Below are 15,218 nucleotides of genomic sequence, written 5' to 3' on the forward strand. Positions count from 1 at the left end.
CTGGCATAAATAAGTCTTTACAATTAACCTTTTGAGTTTTCTCAGGTTCTGTCTTACCCTTCTACTGCTGTCTCAGTTATGTCATGTCTATGCCACAGGGGCTGAAGATCCTGTTAACATTGTGGATTTTTAATTAGATGGTCGAATTCACAGTAAGGAAGATTTATCATCAACTCTACCAGAAGTGGATTCTAAGTGTGATGGTTAGCAATTAAAGGGGTAGCAGAGTACCTCCTTATATGGGCTTTCCTTGAATGGGACGTGGTGTCTGTGGCTACAGCCCTTGTTGTTGTTGTTTAGCTGCTAAGTCGTGTCCACCTCTCTGCTACCCCATGGACTGTAGCTGCCATGTTCCTCTGTCCATGAGATTTCCCAGACAAGAATACTGGAGTGGGCTGTCATTTCCTTCTCCGGGGGATCTTCCCGACCCAGGGACTGAACCTGTGTCTTCTGCATTGGCATGTGGATTCTTTACCCCTGAACCACCAGGGAAGCCCACCACAGCCCTAGGACATCATTATCCTGTGTGCATGTGGTCACTGCCAACTCAGTACTTATGACATTAAATGTGAAGCTAAAAAGACAAAGGTCACAGATAAGAATTTTTCCTTGCTCTCGGTGTCTAGGTACAGATGGTAAACAGAGATAATGAGGCATCTTGCCTCTGGGTGGACTGCCTGCCTGTCCCTTTGTGTCACGTTCACCCCTGTGTTCACAGCGCAGCCTGTGACAGTGTGCCTGTCTTCTTCCAGGGTAAGAAAAAGAAGAGGAAGAGAGAGAAGCTGCAGGAATCCACATCAGGTAGGCCCCATGTGACTTTCCAGCCCATTCTCCTGCTTCTGAGGAACGTTTTTAAAGCAGTCTGCATCTTTCTATACACTGCTTTATTCTTCAGCTATACTGTGATTCCTAAACTCGGCTTTTCTTCCTGAAGTTCTTTTAAAATGTTTGAAAGACCTTTCTTTTAAATGTGACCATGTGAAGGTACATCTAAAAATCTCTCCCCCAAGCCCTGTTACTGGGAATCCTCTTCGTTAACTGTGATTGTTTTCTTTTTCCCTTGGTTTTGTTTTTGCTTTTGTTTGTGTCTTCTCTTTGCTTTAACACTTCTGTTCTTCTAGTTGCATAATTCCTTACATGACAGTTTTTACGATGACCCTGTGGTATGCCACCTTGTATCCCCTGGAGATCTGTTCTATGGTTTGGGGTTATTTAAAAATATGAAACGTGATGCTGGGGTTTATCTTTCCTGTCCAGTAATTCAAGGCATCAGTCAGTGAGGTCCTACTTATCTCCCCTTTTCTTTCATTAAAGATAAGGCCCCTACTTGTACTGCACAAATAAAAATGGCTGGTATAAGAACCATAAAAAATAAAGCAAACAGGTCCACATTATATTGTAGCTACTACGTATTTGGAATGTACAAAAACCTCTTCAATAAAAATTTGTTAAAGACACAATTTTCTGCAGGTACAGGTCCAAGAATGACAGCTGCCTACATCTGAAACATGGTAAGAATAACCCTCTGGTCCTACTGCTGACAGTATTGATAAACAGAGGCACTTGCTTGTGAATCTTCTTGCTTACACTGGCGCCATTCAGCATTGCCCCTTTAAAGAGGACAGACCACCAAAATCAAAGCAGTGCTTTAAAATATCTGATGGTTTTTATACCGGCTATAGACTTGAAATATAGTATGTGTCTCTCTTCTTCCCCTTTTTGCCCCTTTAATCTTTCTCCATTCCCTTTCCCCTAACTCTTGTCAACCATTCCTTAAACCAGTGGCAGTCTGCCTGCTTAAAAGACAAGTAATAAAAACCAGCAAAATGGCATCTTACTCTGCAAACCCGGGGCTGTGCTGGAGGAACTCAAGCCCACACTGGCCCAGGACTTGGAAGGTTTTGCTCTGTAGAGACTTTCTCTCAGTTGGGATGATATATAGAGGCTTAAAAGTAATGTATTTATTTCTAGGGAGAAAGAGGCTTCATTTTTTTTCTATTATTTAAATATATGGCTCCAGGACTTATTAACTATATTGTACTATCAAGTTCGTTATTGGTAACCATTGCTAGATCTTGCTTTTATCTTTATAGCTAAATTTATTTCATTCCTGCTTTTTGTAGTTACTTGATTTTTGACCATGTGACCAGCAGCCCTGGTGGAAACCTGGCTTTGTAAACTAGCTCATTCTTTGCTAGGCTTTGAATTCATAGTGTGTCTGTGAATTCTCAGTTCTTCTCAGAGGCGCTCCCTTTGATTCTCTTCTCTCTAGGAACCTGCATCCAGTCCCGTCAACTCCATGTTTGGGGTCTGTCTCGAGTCTTTCCTCTCACACTCAGCAGTCCACAGCCTCAGCTCAGGTGCTCTAACTTTCCATCTGGGTTACTGTAATAGCCTTTGGATAACTGTCCTGCTTCCAGACTTCATTTCTGCCAGTTCTTCGTGTTGCTCTCAGAGGGATTTGCTGAAGCACAAACGAATGGTGTCATTTCCCTACTTAAAAAGGGCCAGTGCTTCCCGCTGTCTGAAGGACACAGTGCAGACCAGATTAGCGTGGCTCTGCGTCTCCCTCTCCTCAAGGCTCCGTGTTCTGCCTCTCCTCACCTCCAACCACGCGGCCTGTGCTCTGTCCAAACAAAACCACTTGCGTCCCCCAGACAGATGGAGGCTGCTGCGCGCGCTGCCCCTGCGCTCTGAGAGCCCGTTTCCTCTGCCTGGGCATGGTGTTTCTCAGGAGAGCACTAGCTTCTGGGTCATTTCATTCTTGACTAGAACCAGATTGACCACTTAAACTTTTAGAACTTAATCCTGGTGCTAAAATTTCAATGGACTTTCCTAGGAAAGCCTGCAGAGATTTTGGTACCACATTGATATGAATTTTATATCAACTGTTTGCCCGGCTTGAGGTTCTTAATCTTCATTTCCCTCCACTATAAGATGGGAACAGTAAGCCCCACCCGCTTAGGGTTCTTTGTTTATCATCAGTGGCCTCTCTTCGTCCCTCCACCCCATACCAAGACCCAACTCAGCTGTCCTCTCCTCTGGGAGACTTTCTTCATCTTTATTCAGAGTCCCAGAGTTCTTCACAATTTCATCATTGTTGTTTTATGATATCAAAAGTCTTATAAACTAGTAGTTAGTGGCAGGCTTTTCTCCAAGTATAAATAAGATCAGCCTTTCATACAGGTGAACAAACAGGTATCAGAAAAATGTCACAGTTGATGTTCATATTTAATTCAACTTAATAGCTATTACTGAGGACCTCTTCTGAGCTGGCCTTGCAGCTTGGTTATCAGGAACACAGGCCCAGCCCCCGGGTACTTATGGCATCATAGTTTAGAAATAGTTCTAGTAGTAAACACATATGCTTTTGTACCTTTTTTGTCACATTTTATTTTTTGAAGACTATTGTCCTTTTAATTACTGAACACCTGGGAATGGACAGCAGCCCCTTTAATGCTTGGCTCTAAATGGAAAACCCTCATAAGCACAACATGCTAAGGACTGATAATGGTCTGATTCACTCTGTCCTGTTTGCACCACCATCTTCAATGCTGTTTCTATTCAAACATCATGCAAAAATGTGTTTCTGTACTTCAGACTTTGATATTTGGTTTTGTGTCCTTTATGATTAACATTACATAGTATTTCAGATTTGAAAATTCCCTAAATGCCTTTTTGTCCTAGAATGCACCCCAGATATCTCCTTTTTTAAAAATAATGTTACAGTGATCATTGTGCTTCCTTGTCACTTTTGTTTTTTTGTCTGTTTGTTTTAAGGTCAGGGTGTCCCCTCTGCCCTGCTCCAGAAAAACACAACAAAGCTTACCTTCCCCCCACCCCAAGAAAAAAATTCTTGGCTTTTGTCAGCTGGGCTGCACGTAATCAGAGTCTTCAGTGTTCCTCTCCCCTCTCGGTGCTGGATCAGGCATGCAGCCTTTGAAGTCCTGTCCTCCACACTATCCTATTTTAGAGAACAGCACTGCCAGTCATTAGATAAAGAGTTACTAAGCAGAGAGAAGGTCAGATTTGCATTCATAAAGATTTCAGCAAATTAGGAATGATACTACCCCTACTGCTTCCTCACCCCTTTCTTTAAGAATTCAGAAACTTCTATGTGTAGTAGTTGACTTGTTTAGTTACTATTCAGCATTTATTGGGCATTTTATAAATGCCAGTTAGCTCTGTAATACCTAGAAATACAGCATTGAATGAGGCTCCGGAGGTCCCTGCTTACATTGCTGGCAGGGCAACTATTAAAAACAAACAGAAACGTGTAAGTGCTATAATACAAATAAAGTAGAGTGACTGGAGGGTAGGCTTTGGGCTGATGATGATAAAAGGCCTTCTGAGGAGGAGACACTCAGTACTCACCGATTAATTTCCATGGAGGGTATCCTGTGTACTGTTCTAAATGGAAGACCAGGGCAACAGAGCATCCTGCTGTTAGAAAGAGCTTAGACTAGGCGTGAGGCCACCCAGGCTCTCACATTAGCCCTCTGTGCCATGTGATGATCTGGGGCAGTAGGTTTAAGTCAGGAGCCTCTGGTTCCTCGGCAGAAGGCAGAAGTGAAAGAGGGCTGTTGACTGGCCTCTGAACGCCCAGCTGCCTCCAGTCCCAGCTTTTCCCGGGTGGCTCTGTGGGTCCGCGAGCTGCCCTGCCTCCCAGGTGTTAGTAAAGGGACTCGACGTCGCTTTTCTGCTTCCTAATCTGTCCTCATCCTATGTCTGAGTGGAGTGGCTCTGTAGAACTAATAAGGCACCTGTATGATCTTGCAAACGACTTGTGCACGAAGTGCTTGCTCTTCAATCCTATGTAGGTCACCTCTCCCCACCCCCAGAACGAGTGACAGAAGCACTATTCGAGGCTTCGCTTCCATGCTGATGCCGTCACGTGGCCTCTTGTCTGCCAGACTTCAGTCCCAGTTGTGCTGGCTCCACCTTAGAGAGGAGCCCAAGACAGATGGAGTGTCTGATTAGGCTCGATCCTGCCCACAGTGTGTGTGAGGTCTCTTAGGACTTGCTCTCAGCTCTGAAGGGAAATCCTGAAGTCAGGCTATCCCTGCAGGAAGGCAAAGCTGACGGAATGTAGTGCCCAGACAGGGAAGATGCTGTGACTCCAACGTGAAGAGAGATTTGAGAGGGTTTCTCTATGTACAATGAAACTTGCCATTATCTTGTTCTCCTTAAAAGAAATTCCCATTAAATTAGATCACTGAGCTTAGACGTCTGTGGTGTAGCTCAAATGCTAGGGAGCTCTCATTACTCTGAACTAGCAAGGGATGGTGGATTATAAGGAAAAGACTCCTCTGTGAACAAAAAACTGTCTGAGAACTTGTTTCTACTCCTTAAAAGACAGGAGTTTCATTTAATGCTTTCACTTTGTTGGTGGGAAATGCCATTGGAGTTGCTTCATACACCCAGCCTTGTCCCCATCTGCCTGTGCGTTTCAATTTTTGTGCATTATATAAGAATAGTCATTCTGGTGAAATCAAGTTGAAACAAAGAAATTAGCATTAACCCAGTCTCAACATCTTATAGCCAACTTTAGGAAAATTAGAATTAGGATCTATAAAAGACATTCCTCCAAATCGGAGGTGATTTCCAAGCTGTGGGACCTTTCAAGAAATCCAAATTCATCCTTAGCTTTTTTTTAACTAACTCTTCACTTGTGAGAATGCTGGAAGCCAGGGCCCCAGGCCGTGAGACTGTATACATTCTCCCATGAAGGCCAATGTCACAAACGCCAGTTGTTCATTCACTTTGCTGTGAACATCCAGTGAGGTCTACTTGTGCAAGTCAAGAACTGCTTTAGGCAATGGGGTGCCTTGCTAAATGAACCCTACCCATTCGCAGAGGAACTCCCAGTTTAAGAGGATACAGACATATAAATGAATAATTACAAAATAATATGTTTTGTAGTAGAGGGGAAGCACATAGAGCACCCTGTGTTAAAAAGAACAGGAAGTATTAATACACAAATCGAAGTAAGATCAAGGAAGGCTTCCTGGAAAAGTCAGTCACACCTGAGCTGTCCAGTCACGGAAGAATTCTTGGGTTTGAAAGAACAATGATCAAGCTGTGAGTTTCTAGTATTCTAGTACATGTTAGATTTGAAATATGTAACATCTCAAGGTTGTTAGAAGTCAAAGATTATCATCAAATACTTCCCTTTCTTCCTGACTTAAGATTCATGAGGAATTGAAGCAGCAAAGAATTAAGAATTTTTGAAAAGGTGAAGAAGATTATTATTCTGAGTTTACTAACTTAAAGAACATTATTGATTGGTTTACTAATATTTATTTTAGCAAAATATATATAAAGTCCACTATCTTAAAATTATATAGATTGAAATTATGATATCTCAGTGTATTTCCTTTGATCATATAACAGCAAAGGGCTAGTTTAAAAACAAGCTACCTTTTTTAAAAGAAGAAACCTCGAGTTAAGCACACCAGGAGATACAGACAGGCACTCATATACAGACACACTACAGTATGATTTTAGCCTTAGAATAATTTTTACCTTGTACATTTTTTCTAAACTGAGAATTTAAAATATTTTTTCCTAAATGAAAACTTTAGCCTTTATTTTCCTGGGCCAGCAGGTGTGTGGGAGAAGTAATTTCTAGTATAGTAGAAGCAGAATAGTTAATTGTGCAGTGCTTGGGTTTACATCTTTTAAAAAATTTTTTCTAGCTTTCCATTTGATTGGACTGGAGTCCTCCTCAGAACTGACTGAAGGTCTTCCAGGAGACTTGCCTAAAGCCTGAGACTTGGCTATGTCCTCCTGAGAGTCAGGGAGAGGTCTAAATATTTTCAGGAGTGTCCTTGAGAAAAACATTTACTTCATACAGTTTTTGAAGCTCACCCTAGTGAGTTTGACACTTTTGCCTAGTCTTTGCCCTGAACTCTGTTCCCTGAGGACAGATGTAGTCACCCACATTAACTATTAGTGAGCCTCTGAGTATTTGTTCCTAGGTTGGCTTGAGTTAGAAAGCAAAGCCAACTGTTTACAGACTAGTAAAACTGGAAATACCTAGGAAACAGTAAGGCTTGTCCAAAGGCTCAAAGTAGAAATGAAGGCTTTGATAATAAGAAAGTGAAAAAACCAGGGGTGTGTTGGCGTTGGTATAATCAAGAGGGAGGCAGGCAGATGCCCACCTCGGTGCACTAATACGCTGGTGGCTGGGCTGTCAGTCTAGCGCACGTGGTGATGTTACCTCGGCAGCTGTGCACTGGTGAAGGAACCAGGGAGAGGATCGTGCTTGTGGTGAAACCTTTGAAAATCTCTGCAGTGCTACAGTGTCCTTCCCATCAGTTCTGTGCTGCTCTTTAATGGTCAGAAGAGCTAAAATCAGGTTTAAGTTGCCTCGGGAAACAAATAGGAAACTGGACCCTTGGCTAGCAGGAGTCCATGTGCAATCAAAAAATGATAGTAGACAGAAGAACAAGGCTCTTACAACCCTCGAGACACACTCTTCAGTATTGTCCACGGAAACCTGTGAAATTAAGATCCAAGCACTTAAGAATAGTTCATAGAATAAAATGTTTTGGACAAATCTGATATAATAGAATGTTTTCTCACTGAGTTGTCTGAAACTGAGAGAATTTTCCTTCTGGATAATAGAGTTTCCCAGAGAACTCTAGGTTTACTTGTTACGTATCAAAATACGTACTTTTTAACTCTTGTGAGTACAGCTCATTCTTCAGCAGAGTACATGTAATTTAAACATTTTTTAATACCTCATGCCATTATTCTGTAATGTACTGTATGGTATATGGTAACAAGGAATTGATGGTGTCTGACACTTGTAAATGACCCCAAATAATAGGGGATTTCTAAAGATCTGCTCTTTTTAATTTACTGTCTTCTCATTCTGACTAGGGACTGTACCTTTCCCTGACAGTAGTAAATATGTTCCTTCAGATCCATTTTGTGGATTTGGGAACCAGAAAACAAAGCTTATTTGAATAATATATACATTAAAAGTAAATAGAGTCTGAGTTGGAGTATAGAGGGCGCTCTAATTAGGAAGGGTAAATGTGCCTTTTATTGGTCTTTTTTTTTTTTTGCATGAATCTTTTGTTACTACAGTGAGAGCTAACGGCCCTTCCACTTCCTCAGCCGTGTTCTGTGGGTCTCAAGCTGCCAGGTATTAGATCCGAGGAGTAAGTCTAATAATCTGAGGTGATCCTGCCTTGGCAAAGTCACTCTTTTTTTTTTTTTTTGACAGAATGAGGGGGAAGAAATGAAAGCATTTCAGTCAAACAGTAGTGCCCACTTTCTTGCTTAAGTCCTAAGTCAAATCTAACTATTTAGAAAACTGAAGTTTTCTAAATTTTTAGATATATTCTCTGTAAACATAACAACAAAATTTTGCTGCCCTTTGGTATTACTTTTCCCAGGTATCACTGTATTTCTGTAGACATTGTAGAAGATATTTTATAAGATATTTGCTAAGAGAGACTTTGCAGAACTCTCTGTTGGTCTTAACTTTCCACCAGAAATTCTGTAAATAATACAACAGTTGTGTTTACCCCCAAACATGCCACATGAGGTCGGAACAACAAAAACAGAACTAACACTGCTGGACCACGTATTCTGTCCTAGATGCTCTAACAGAGGCCTCTGCATCCCATTTTGTGGCAGCCCTGTATGGGGAGGGATCTTTGCGCTGTTTGAGGGATAAGAAAATGTCAGTAATTTGTCTAGGGCCGTGCGGTCGGTGTACAGCAGTGTCAGGCTCAGACCTAGCTCTGCTTCTGTTTAGCTCACGTCTCCACCCACTGCAGTAACCAACACTCACTGCACTGTGCAGATGCTAGGCATGTAATCTGTCATGGGTAATTATCTTCCTTCATCCCCCTCAGCGTACATCATGAGGTGTAATGATGTACTATTGATATTTCTCTTTTACAGACGAGACTGAGGTTTCTGCATTCAGGTAACTTGCTGAGGATAATTCAGGTGATGTGATAAAGGCTGGGGCTCACCCAGCCCAGGGCTGACTGTTCTCAGAGCTCATGCTCAGAACCCATAATGCACTGCCACCTCCCGGGCCCCGTATAGTTAAGACTCACAGACTCGTACACATACAGAAATAAGGAAAAAAGCATGCACTAGCTCTGTTGCCTCACATTTAGAAGGCGAAGTTAGCATCTTCAGTGTAGGAGAACTTGTAGAGAGAAAAGGTGAACTGGATAAAGAATTTAGAGATGAGTATATGAGTCTCCATAGATATTGCCCTCCTGAAGCACTTTGATATACAGAAATAAAATGGATTTTGAGGCTCTCTTATTCAAAGCTTTCCTCAAGAATATTTCTGTAGTGTTTCCAGTGGAGGTAAGGGTCTAGGGTGGGATCTGTAAGCTCAGCCAACCAGTGTGATGTACATCCTCACAAGGGAGAGGCAAAGGGCTGATGAGAAGAGAAGCCAACAGCTGCAGATGGAAATAAGAAAGTCCCCTAGAGCAGTTTATTAATGGTTACAGGCCTGCCTCGGAGTCGTCTTAACATTGCCAAAGTCTGCTTTCACGGATAATGATTCATTCTGAATAATCACAAGGGAAGACGACACACAGATGCAGTGACCTTGCCTTGGTCTATATAACCTGGGTCCAAGCCCAAGGCCAGTGACCCCTCATAGCCCTGACCTCTCCCTCCTTCCTCCACAGTTTGGGAATCATCTTGCATCAGAGCTTATAGCTGGGGACTGGGGGCCGGCTAGCTTGATGCTGGGACTTAAGGACTAACTCCACTGTAGAAAGAATAGAGAGCACCAACCTTCCCAGCCACAAATCATGTTTTCTTTCACCCAAATGCTGGGTAATCCTTTCAAAGACCTGAATCTGCCTTTTGTAGATTATACTTTAAATCTTAGAGATTCAAATCTCCCAGTTAATTTCTCGTGCTCTTTGTTCTCTCATCCTGCTTTGAGAGCATATCACCTTGGGGTGGGCAGTGCTCTAGATGTAGCCCACCGCCACCTCCTCTGTCCTAACTGTGCTGCTGACTAGCTATGGCTGTGGGCAAGCAGGCAGTCGAGAAGAAAAGGAGTGATAATTTAGCTCTGCAGTATGGTGGAAAGAAATTGAGTTTAAGGCTCAAAAGCTAATTCTGCCACCTATAGTGACCTTAGCGAAGGCCTTTCACTCACACAGCCCAGTCCTTCTCTGTAAATGGGCCAAAGTCCGCGGAGCTGTCGTGACTGCATCACACCGTGTCTGTCCCAGTGCCTGGGGCCGCGGTGCTCAGCCCACGCTGTCCCTTCCTCCTCCCCCAGCTCCTGTGACCTACGAGGAACCAGGAGCCCCAGCAAATCTCTAGGGGACCCTCAGACCAGTCACTGATGAGCAAACACCTCCGTTCTCTCTACAAGGACAGGGCAGGTCTGTCATGCTCGCTTTCTGCTCTAGAATCCGCTCTCTGCGTACACACACGACTTTGTGCAGCACAAGGGCGCCTGCCCTGAAATAGCAGGCTTGTCGCTTTGCCCGGGGGTGAGGCTGGAAAACTTGGCCGTGCGCAGGAGGTGTGTGGTGTGCTGCGGAGAGGCGGGCGCTCCTTACAAAGTCTCTGCTTCTGTTCACCTTTCACAGGCTCATCTCTGATGCTCTCTCCTCAAACTTCACGTCATAACTAAAAACACTTTAAAGTTGCTGCACCTTGCTAGGACATTTGGGAAGGGAAGGATCTCTTATGCCAACCACCTTTGCGTGTGCCTCGCCGTTTCTGTACGCGGTGGCGCTGTTACATGACAAGGCATCTCCCGGCCTGCTGTGCCCGCGTGGCTCCCTCAACGGGTGGGTCCTTGTCGCGGGCCAGCCCTCCTCTCCTCCACCGTGGCCCCGCTGATGGGCTTGGTTCCTTGCCCCTTCTGCTGGAGGACAGACTGGGGAGGGGCTGGGCCACAGAACCCCAAGGATAAGGGCTGGCAAAGCAATTGGCTTCCATTAGAGGCTGATATTTGCATTTAAGAAGATATTCTCCTCTCCCTTTCTTCACATCTTTTAAGCCAAGGCCTAAAAGCCCTCAGTCACTGCTGGCCATCTCCCGACGCAGGTCCATCTTGAAATCAAGATTTTCCTTTAGCACTTGGGCTCTGAATAAGCAAGTCTGTCTCTCTGGGCTCCTGGTTCCATTTGGTTAGCAGGATATTCTGTCAAGATTGGAGTTCAGTCCAGGAGAGAGTCCTGGATTTCAGCTGGATGGTGGGGGGAGGGTGTTTTCTTGTGCCTTCTTCAGAGTCACTCAACAAATGGCCCACGTGGTGACTCCTCGCGGAGGGAGCCCAAGCCTGACATATGTAAGATGGGACTCCAAGCTCCCTTTGAAGCGGGCACAGTAATTGCAGCTTTGATTGTACCGACCCCGCTGCTGGGTTGGGCTACACTGGGGCTTGCCTGGCCAGCCCAGCCTTAGCCACAGCCCCCCCAGTGAAGCCTTAGATGTGGAAGTCTCCAGTCTCCCAAGCCTCATGCCTGTGGTTTCTTGAAAAGAATCTTGATTTGACCTGTTTTATATCTGTATAGCAACACTGGAAGGCCCCCATTTTTCCCATTTGGGGGTAAAATTGGCCTCCCCTGACAACCTTATATTTTAAAGGACCAACCAGGTTCAAATAAGGTGCCCATTTGATAGTTTCTTTACCACTTTATTTAAACACTGGTTACACTATTAGGAGAGCATCCAAGGTGGGGAAGAGTCACTTTTTGATTGGCAGTTGTACACAGCACCTCTGAAACCAACTTTCCAGGAGGATCCTATAAGAGGGTACTGAGGTAATCAAATAATGGTGGGAAAGTGTGAGACTACAGAAAGAACTGGCTTTATTAGGAGATGTCGAAATTCTTTCCAGGGACGCGGCCTTGTGATAAATGGTCATTCTGGCCAGCCAGGACTGGTAGTGGAGCGGGCAGAGGGCACTCGGGGTGCTGTGAGGTGGGAAGAGCTCAACTCGGAGAGCCAGGGCGCCACAGGGCCTGCAGGCTGTCACCCCGTGACTTGAGGTCAGCCTGAGGCTGGGCTGGGGACAGCTTCCAGCAGCGGCTGGTGCTCGTGGCTGCTGAGGCCAGTCCATTCTGAACAGAGCTGGTCTCCGGCTGCTGTGCACTCCTCACCAGCAAGAGCAGCCTGGCCCCGGCCCCGCGCGTCAGGGGTGCCCAGCAGCTTGTGACTGGGCATTTGTGGGCAGCGCCTTCACCCTCGCCCAGGCTCTGCCCCGTCTCCGGGGAAAGCCAGGCCCTCTGCAGCGCTCCCGTCGTCCTGTGTGAAGCATCTGCTTAAACTTTTAAAAACCACAGAGCTGTAGCATGCTTTTCTTGTTAAATGGGCGAAGGGTAAACTTGTAGGAGAGGAATTGAAATCGTCGCTGAAGACCTCGTGGCGTTGAAGGCAGCGTCCTGTGGCTGGCTTCCTCCCGCTGTGCTTTGACTTGTGTGTCACCAGCCACCCAGATAAACAGTTCTTCACAGTTGTGACGATGAATCATGTTGAGGGACAGCACTGGTGGTCGCCGTAATAACAACGCTAACAGGTAGCTGGTAAAAGCCCTAAACGCAGGGACTCACTGTGCGCTCTGCGCGTCCCTCCAAGGTCCTGGCTGCGCCATCCTCACCACAGCCGCGGCACTGCTCCTCCCAGCTCCTAGGCTGCGGACCGCTCTTCTCTGAACAGCACTGTGCGGATTGGAAGTCACCATCCTGAGTTTAGTTTCTCATTATTAAATTATTTCAAAGTTGCCTTTTACTTCTCCAAGGTTTCTTTCTACTCAAATAAAAAGCATAAAGGAATGCACTCAACTATTTAGAATTAATTTTTTCCTAAAGGAAACGTTTGCTAATAAAAGGACATTGCAGCACAGACAGTTAAGATTCGTCTGAGCTGCCGGGGGACCAGGTGGGGGAGGTGACTTCCCTGCAGCTGGATGAGGCCGTCTCCCCAGTTGCAAAGCAGGGGCATTGGATGCTTTCCACAGAGGAGCTGAACTTGGGGGGTGCTTTTGCTTTCCTTTTGTCTCTGATTCTGTTGCAATGTTTTATTTGTAATCACTCTAGGTCTCAGATTGTTAAAACTTTGGGGATTTAGGGATTATCCTTTCTGAATGCTCTTGTCATTGGCAACATCTTTAAATACTTGTTGAGTGTACATCCCAAGCGTAATATTAGAGATCCCAGTTGTTAGAAAGGGGAAAAAAAAAAAAAAAACACTGAGAATTGAAGCCTGAATATTGGAGCTTACGCACCTCAGACCAAATATGAGCGGACAGAAGACGTCTCGGCCGCATAGCTGCTTGTGGTGGGGGTGTGGGGCCCTCACGCACTTGAGTGTGCTTAGTCTCCTGTCAGGGCTGCAGAGAGTGGGGCGCCACTGGAGCGACTCGGCATGTACGAAAGCATGCAGAGTCCTACAGTGGCTCCCCACAGTGGACTAAAAAGACCAAACACTTCAGAATGATGGATCCTTCCGTGATCTGGCCATTGTCTGCCATTACAGTTCATGTTTGGCCATTCTCTTCTGATGTTTTTCAGATTTATTTTTAAAAACCATGATCCAAAGTATTATGTGTATTTCACATCATAACTCTGTACACATATATATACATATACATGGAACCAAGGTAAACACTTCAGTAAAGTACACTTATTCTCTAATGTAATCTAAGGATTTAGGGCTACCTTAGGGCAGTCTGTCTTAGCTATCACCAGATCAACAAAGAGGATTAATTAAATGCAGAGCTCTTAAGACGTGACGTGCTGTATGTAGCTGAGGTTCAAAATCTGTAAAGGTCTGTGGCAAATGCTTAACAGCATTTTATTTGTTCCTTCTCAAGGTGGAAAACGAAGCTCATTCCCAACGTGCAAAGCCAAGGCAGCAACCCCGGGACCTCTCCTGGAGATGGAAGCTTGTTGAAAACCCAGACTGTCTCCACGGCTTGTCCAGTTGACCCCAAAGGAGAAATAACACCAACTTCACCCTGAGGTCACTGCTAGAGACGCTGATCCATAAAGACAATCACTGCCAACCCCCTTTCATCTACTGCAAGAGCCAAGTTCCACAAGAAAGCATACAAGGTTTTTTTAAAAGAAAAATTAAAAAGCACATGAGAAGGCTGGCAGGCCCTGGGCCAGCTGAGCCGCTTTCCTCCCGTCTCCGCCGTGCACTTCCCAGAGCACCCTGCATCCGTATCTGCAACCTTCTGGCAAGGACAGTACCTGGGCTGCTTCCGCCTGCCCCAAGCGCCTGCGCACTGGGCGCAGCTGCAGCGGTCAGCGTCCCCGCAGGGATGTGGGGAAGAGTTCCCTCTGTTCCTGGCTTCATGTTTCTTTTTCTTCTCAAGCTTTTATTTAACAGTGCAAAAGGATCTATCTTGTTTGCTTCTTTTTTTAAACTTGAATTTTTTTTTAATTTACACTTCTTTTATTTTTCTTGTATATTTTGCTAGCTATGAGCTTTTTAAGTAAAATTCAAAGATCTTGAACTGTTTGAAATAAAAACGAAATGAAAAGAAGCCTCCTTCTTCTGAGAGAGATCTCGTCTGCTAAGTGGCTTCTCCGTGAATTACCTGTAACAATAGTGGCCTCTCTGTCTTTGTAAGGTGTCTGATAGAACTAAATAAACATAACAGCCAATCCACTCTGTGGGTAGCAGTTGGCAGTCCTCTTTATTTTTCTTATGATCTCTTTTTTTAAATGGTAAACCTTACCAGATACTTTCAGCAGACCAGTTTGCAGTGAATTTTCATTTTTTCCCTTCTCAACCCTTGTTGTAAAAAGCCCAGCACTTGAACTGTTATTACTTTAAATGTTCTGTATTTGTATCTGTTTTTATTAGCCAATTAGTGGGATTTTATGCCAGTTGTTAAAATGAGCATTGATGTACCCATTTTTTTTTTTTTAAATAGCAAGGCACAGCCTTTGCCCCAAACTGTCAATCTAACGTTTGTCATTCCAGTTTGAGTTAACGTGCTGAGCATTTTTTAAAAGAAGCTTTGTAATAAAACATTTAAAAAGTTTTTTTTAAAGAGTGAAATTCCTGATAATCTACAGTTGGTAATGGTTACCTGAACCCACAGGCCAGGCCAGAGCTGGTTGGAACTCGTGACAGAAGGCCTGCCGGCGCAGCCTCCGTGAGGCCGGGCCCACGGCCGCCCCACCCGCAGGCCCTGAGTCCTCAGAGGCCCTTGTGTGCGGGCCTGGACCGCTGCCGCTGCCTCT

At 44.7% G+C, this 15,218-nt stretch overlaps 1 protein-coding gene across 6 annotated transcripts in view; it reads left to right on the top strand.

Moving 5' to 3' along the window:
• Positions 1 to 15,016, top strand: part of LEF1 (lymphoid enhancer binding factor 1) — a 118,585-nt gene extending 103,569 nt beyond the window's left edge. For 3 of the 6 annotated variants that reach the window (XM_043870853.1, XM_043870856.1, XM_043870858.1), the window contains 3 exons: positions 753 to 801; positions 1,471 to 1,511; positions 13,835 to 15,016. In XM_043870853.1, the coding sequence (XP_043726788.1) occupies positions 753 to 801; positions 1,471 to 1,505 (84 nt within the window). In that variant the 3' untranslated portion in view covers positions 1,506 to 1,511; positions 13,835 to 15,016. The remainder of the gene's footprint in view (positions 1 to 752; positions 802 to 1,470; positions 1,512 to 13,834) is intronic. The other 3 variants (XM_043870852.1, XM_043870854.1, XM_043870857.1) reach the window with 1 other exon arrangement.
• The last annotated feature ends 202 nt before the right edge of the window (positions 15,017 to 15,218 follow it).

This window comes from Cervus elaphus, chromosome 17 (genome assembly GCF_910594005.1).
Source record: "Cervus elaphus chromosome 17, mCerEla1.1, whole genome shotgun sequence".
Classification (NCBI taxonomy): domain Eukaryota; kingdom Metazoa; phylum Chordata; class Mammalia; order Artiodactyla; family Cervidae; genus Cervus; species Cervus elaphus.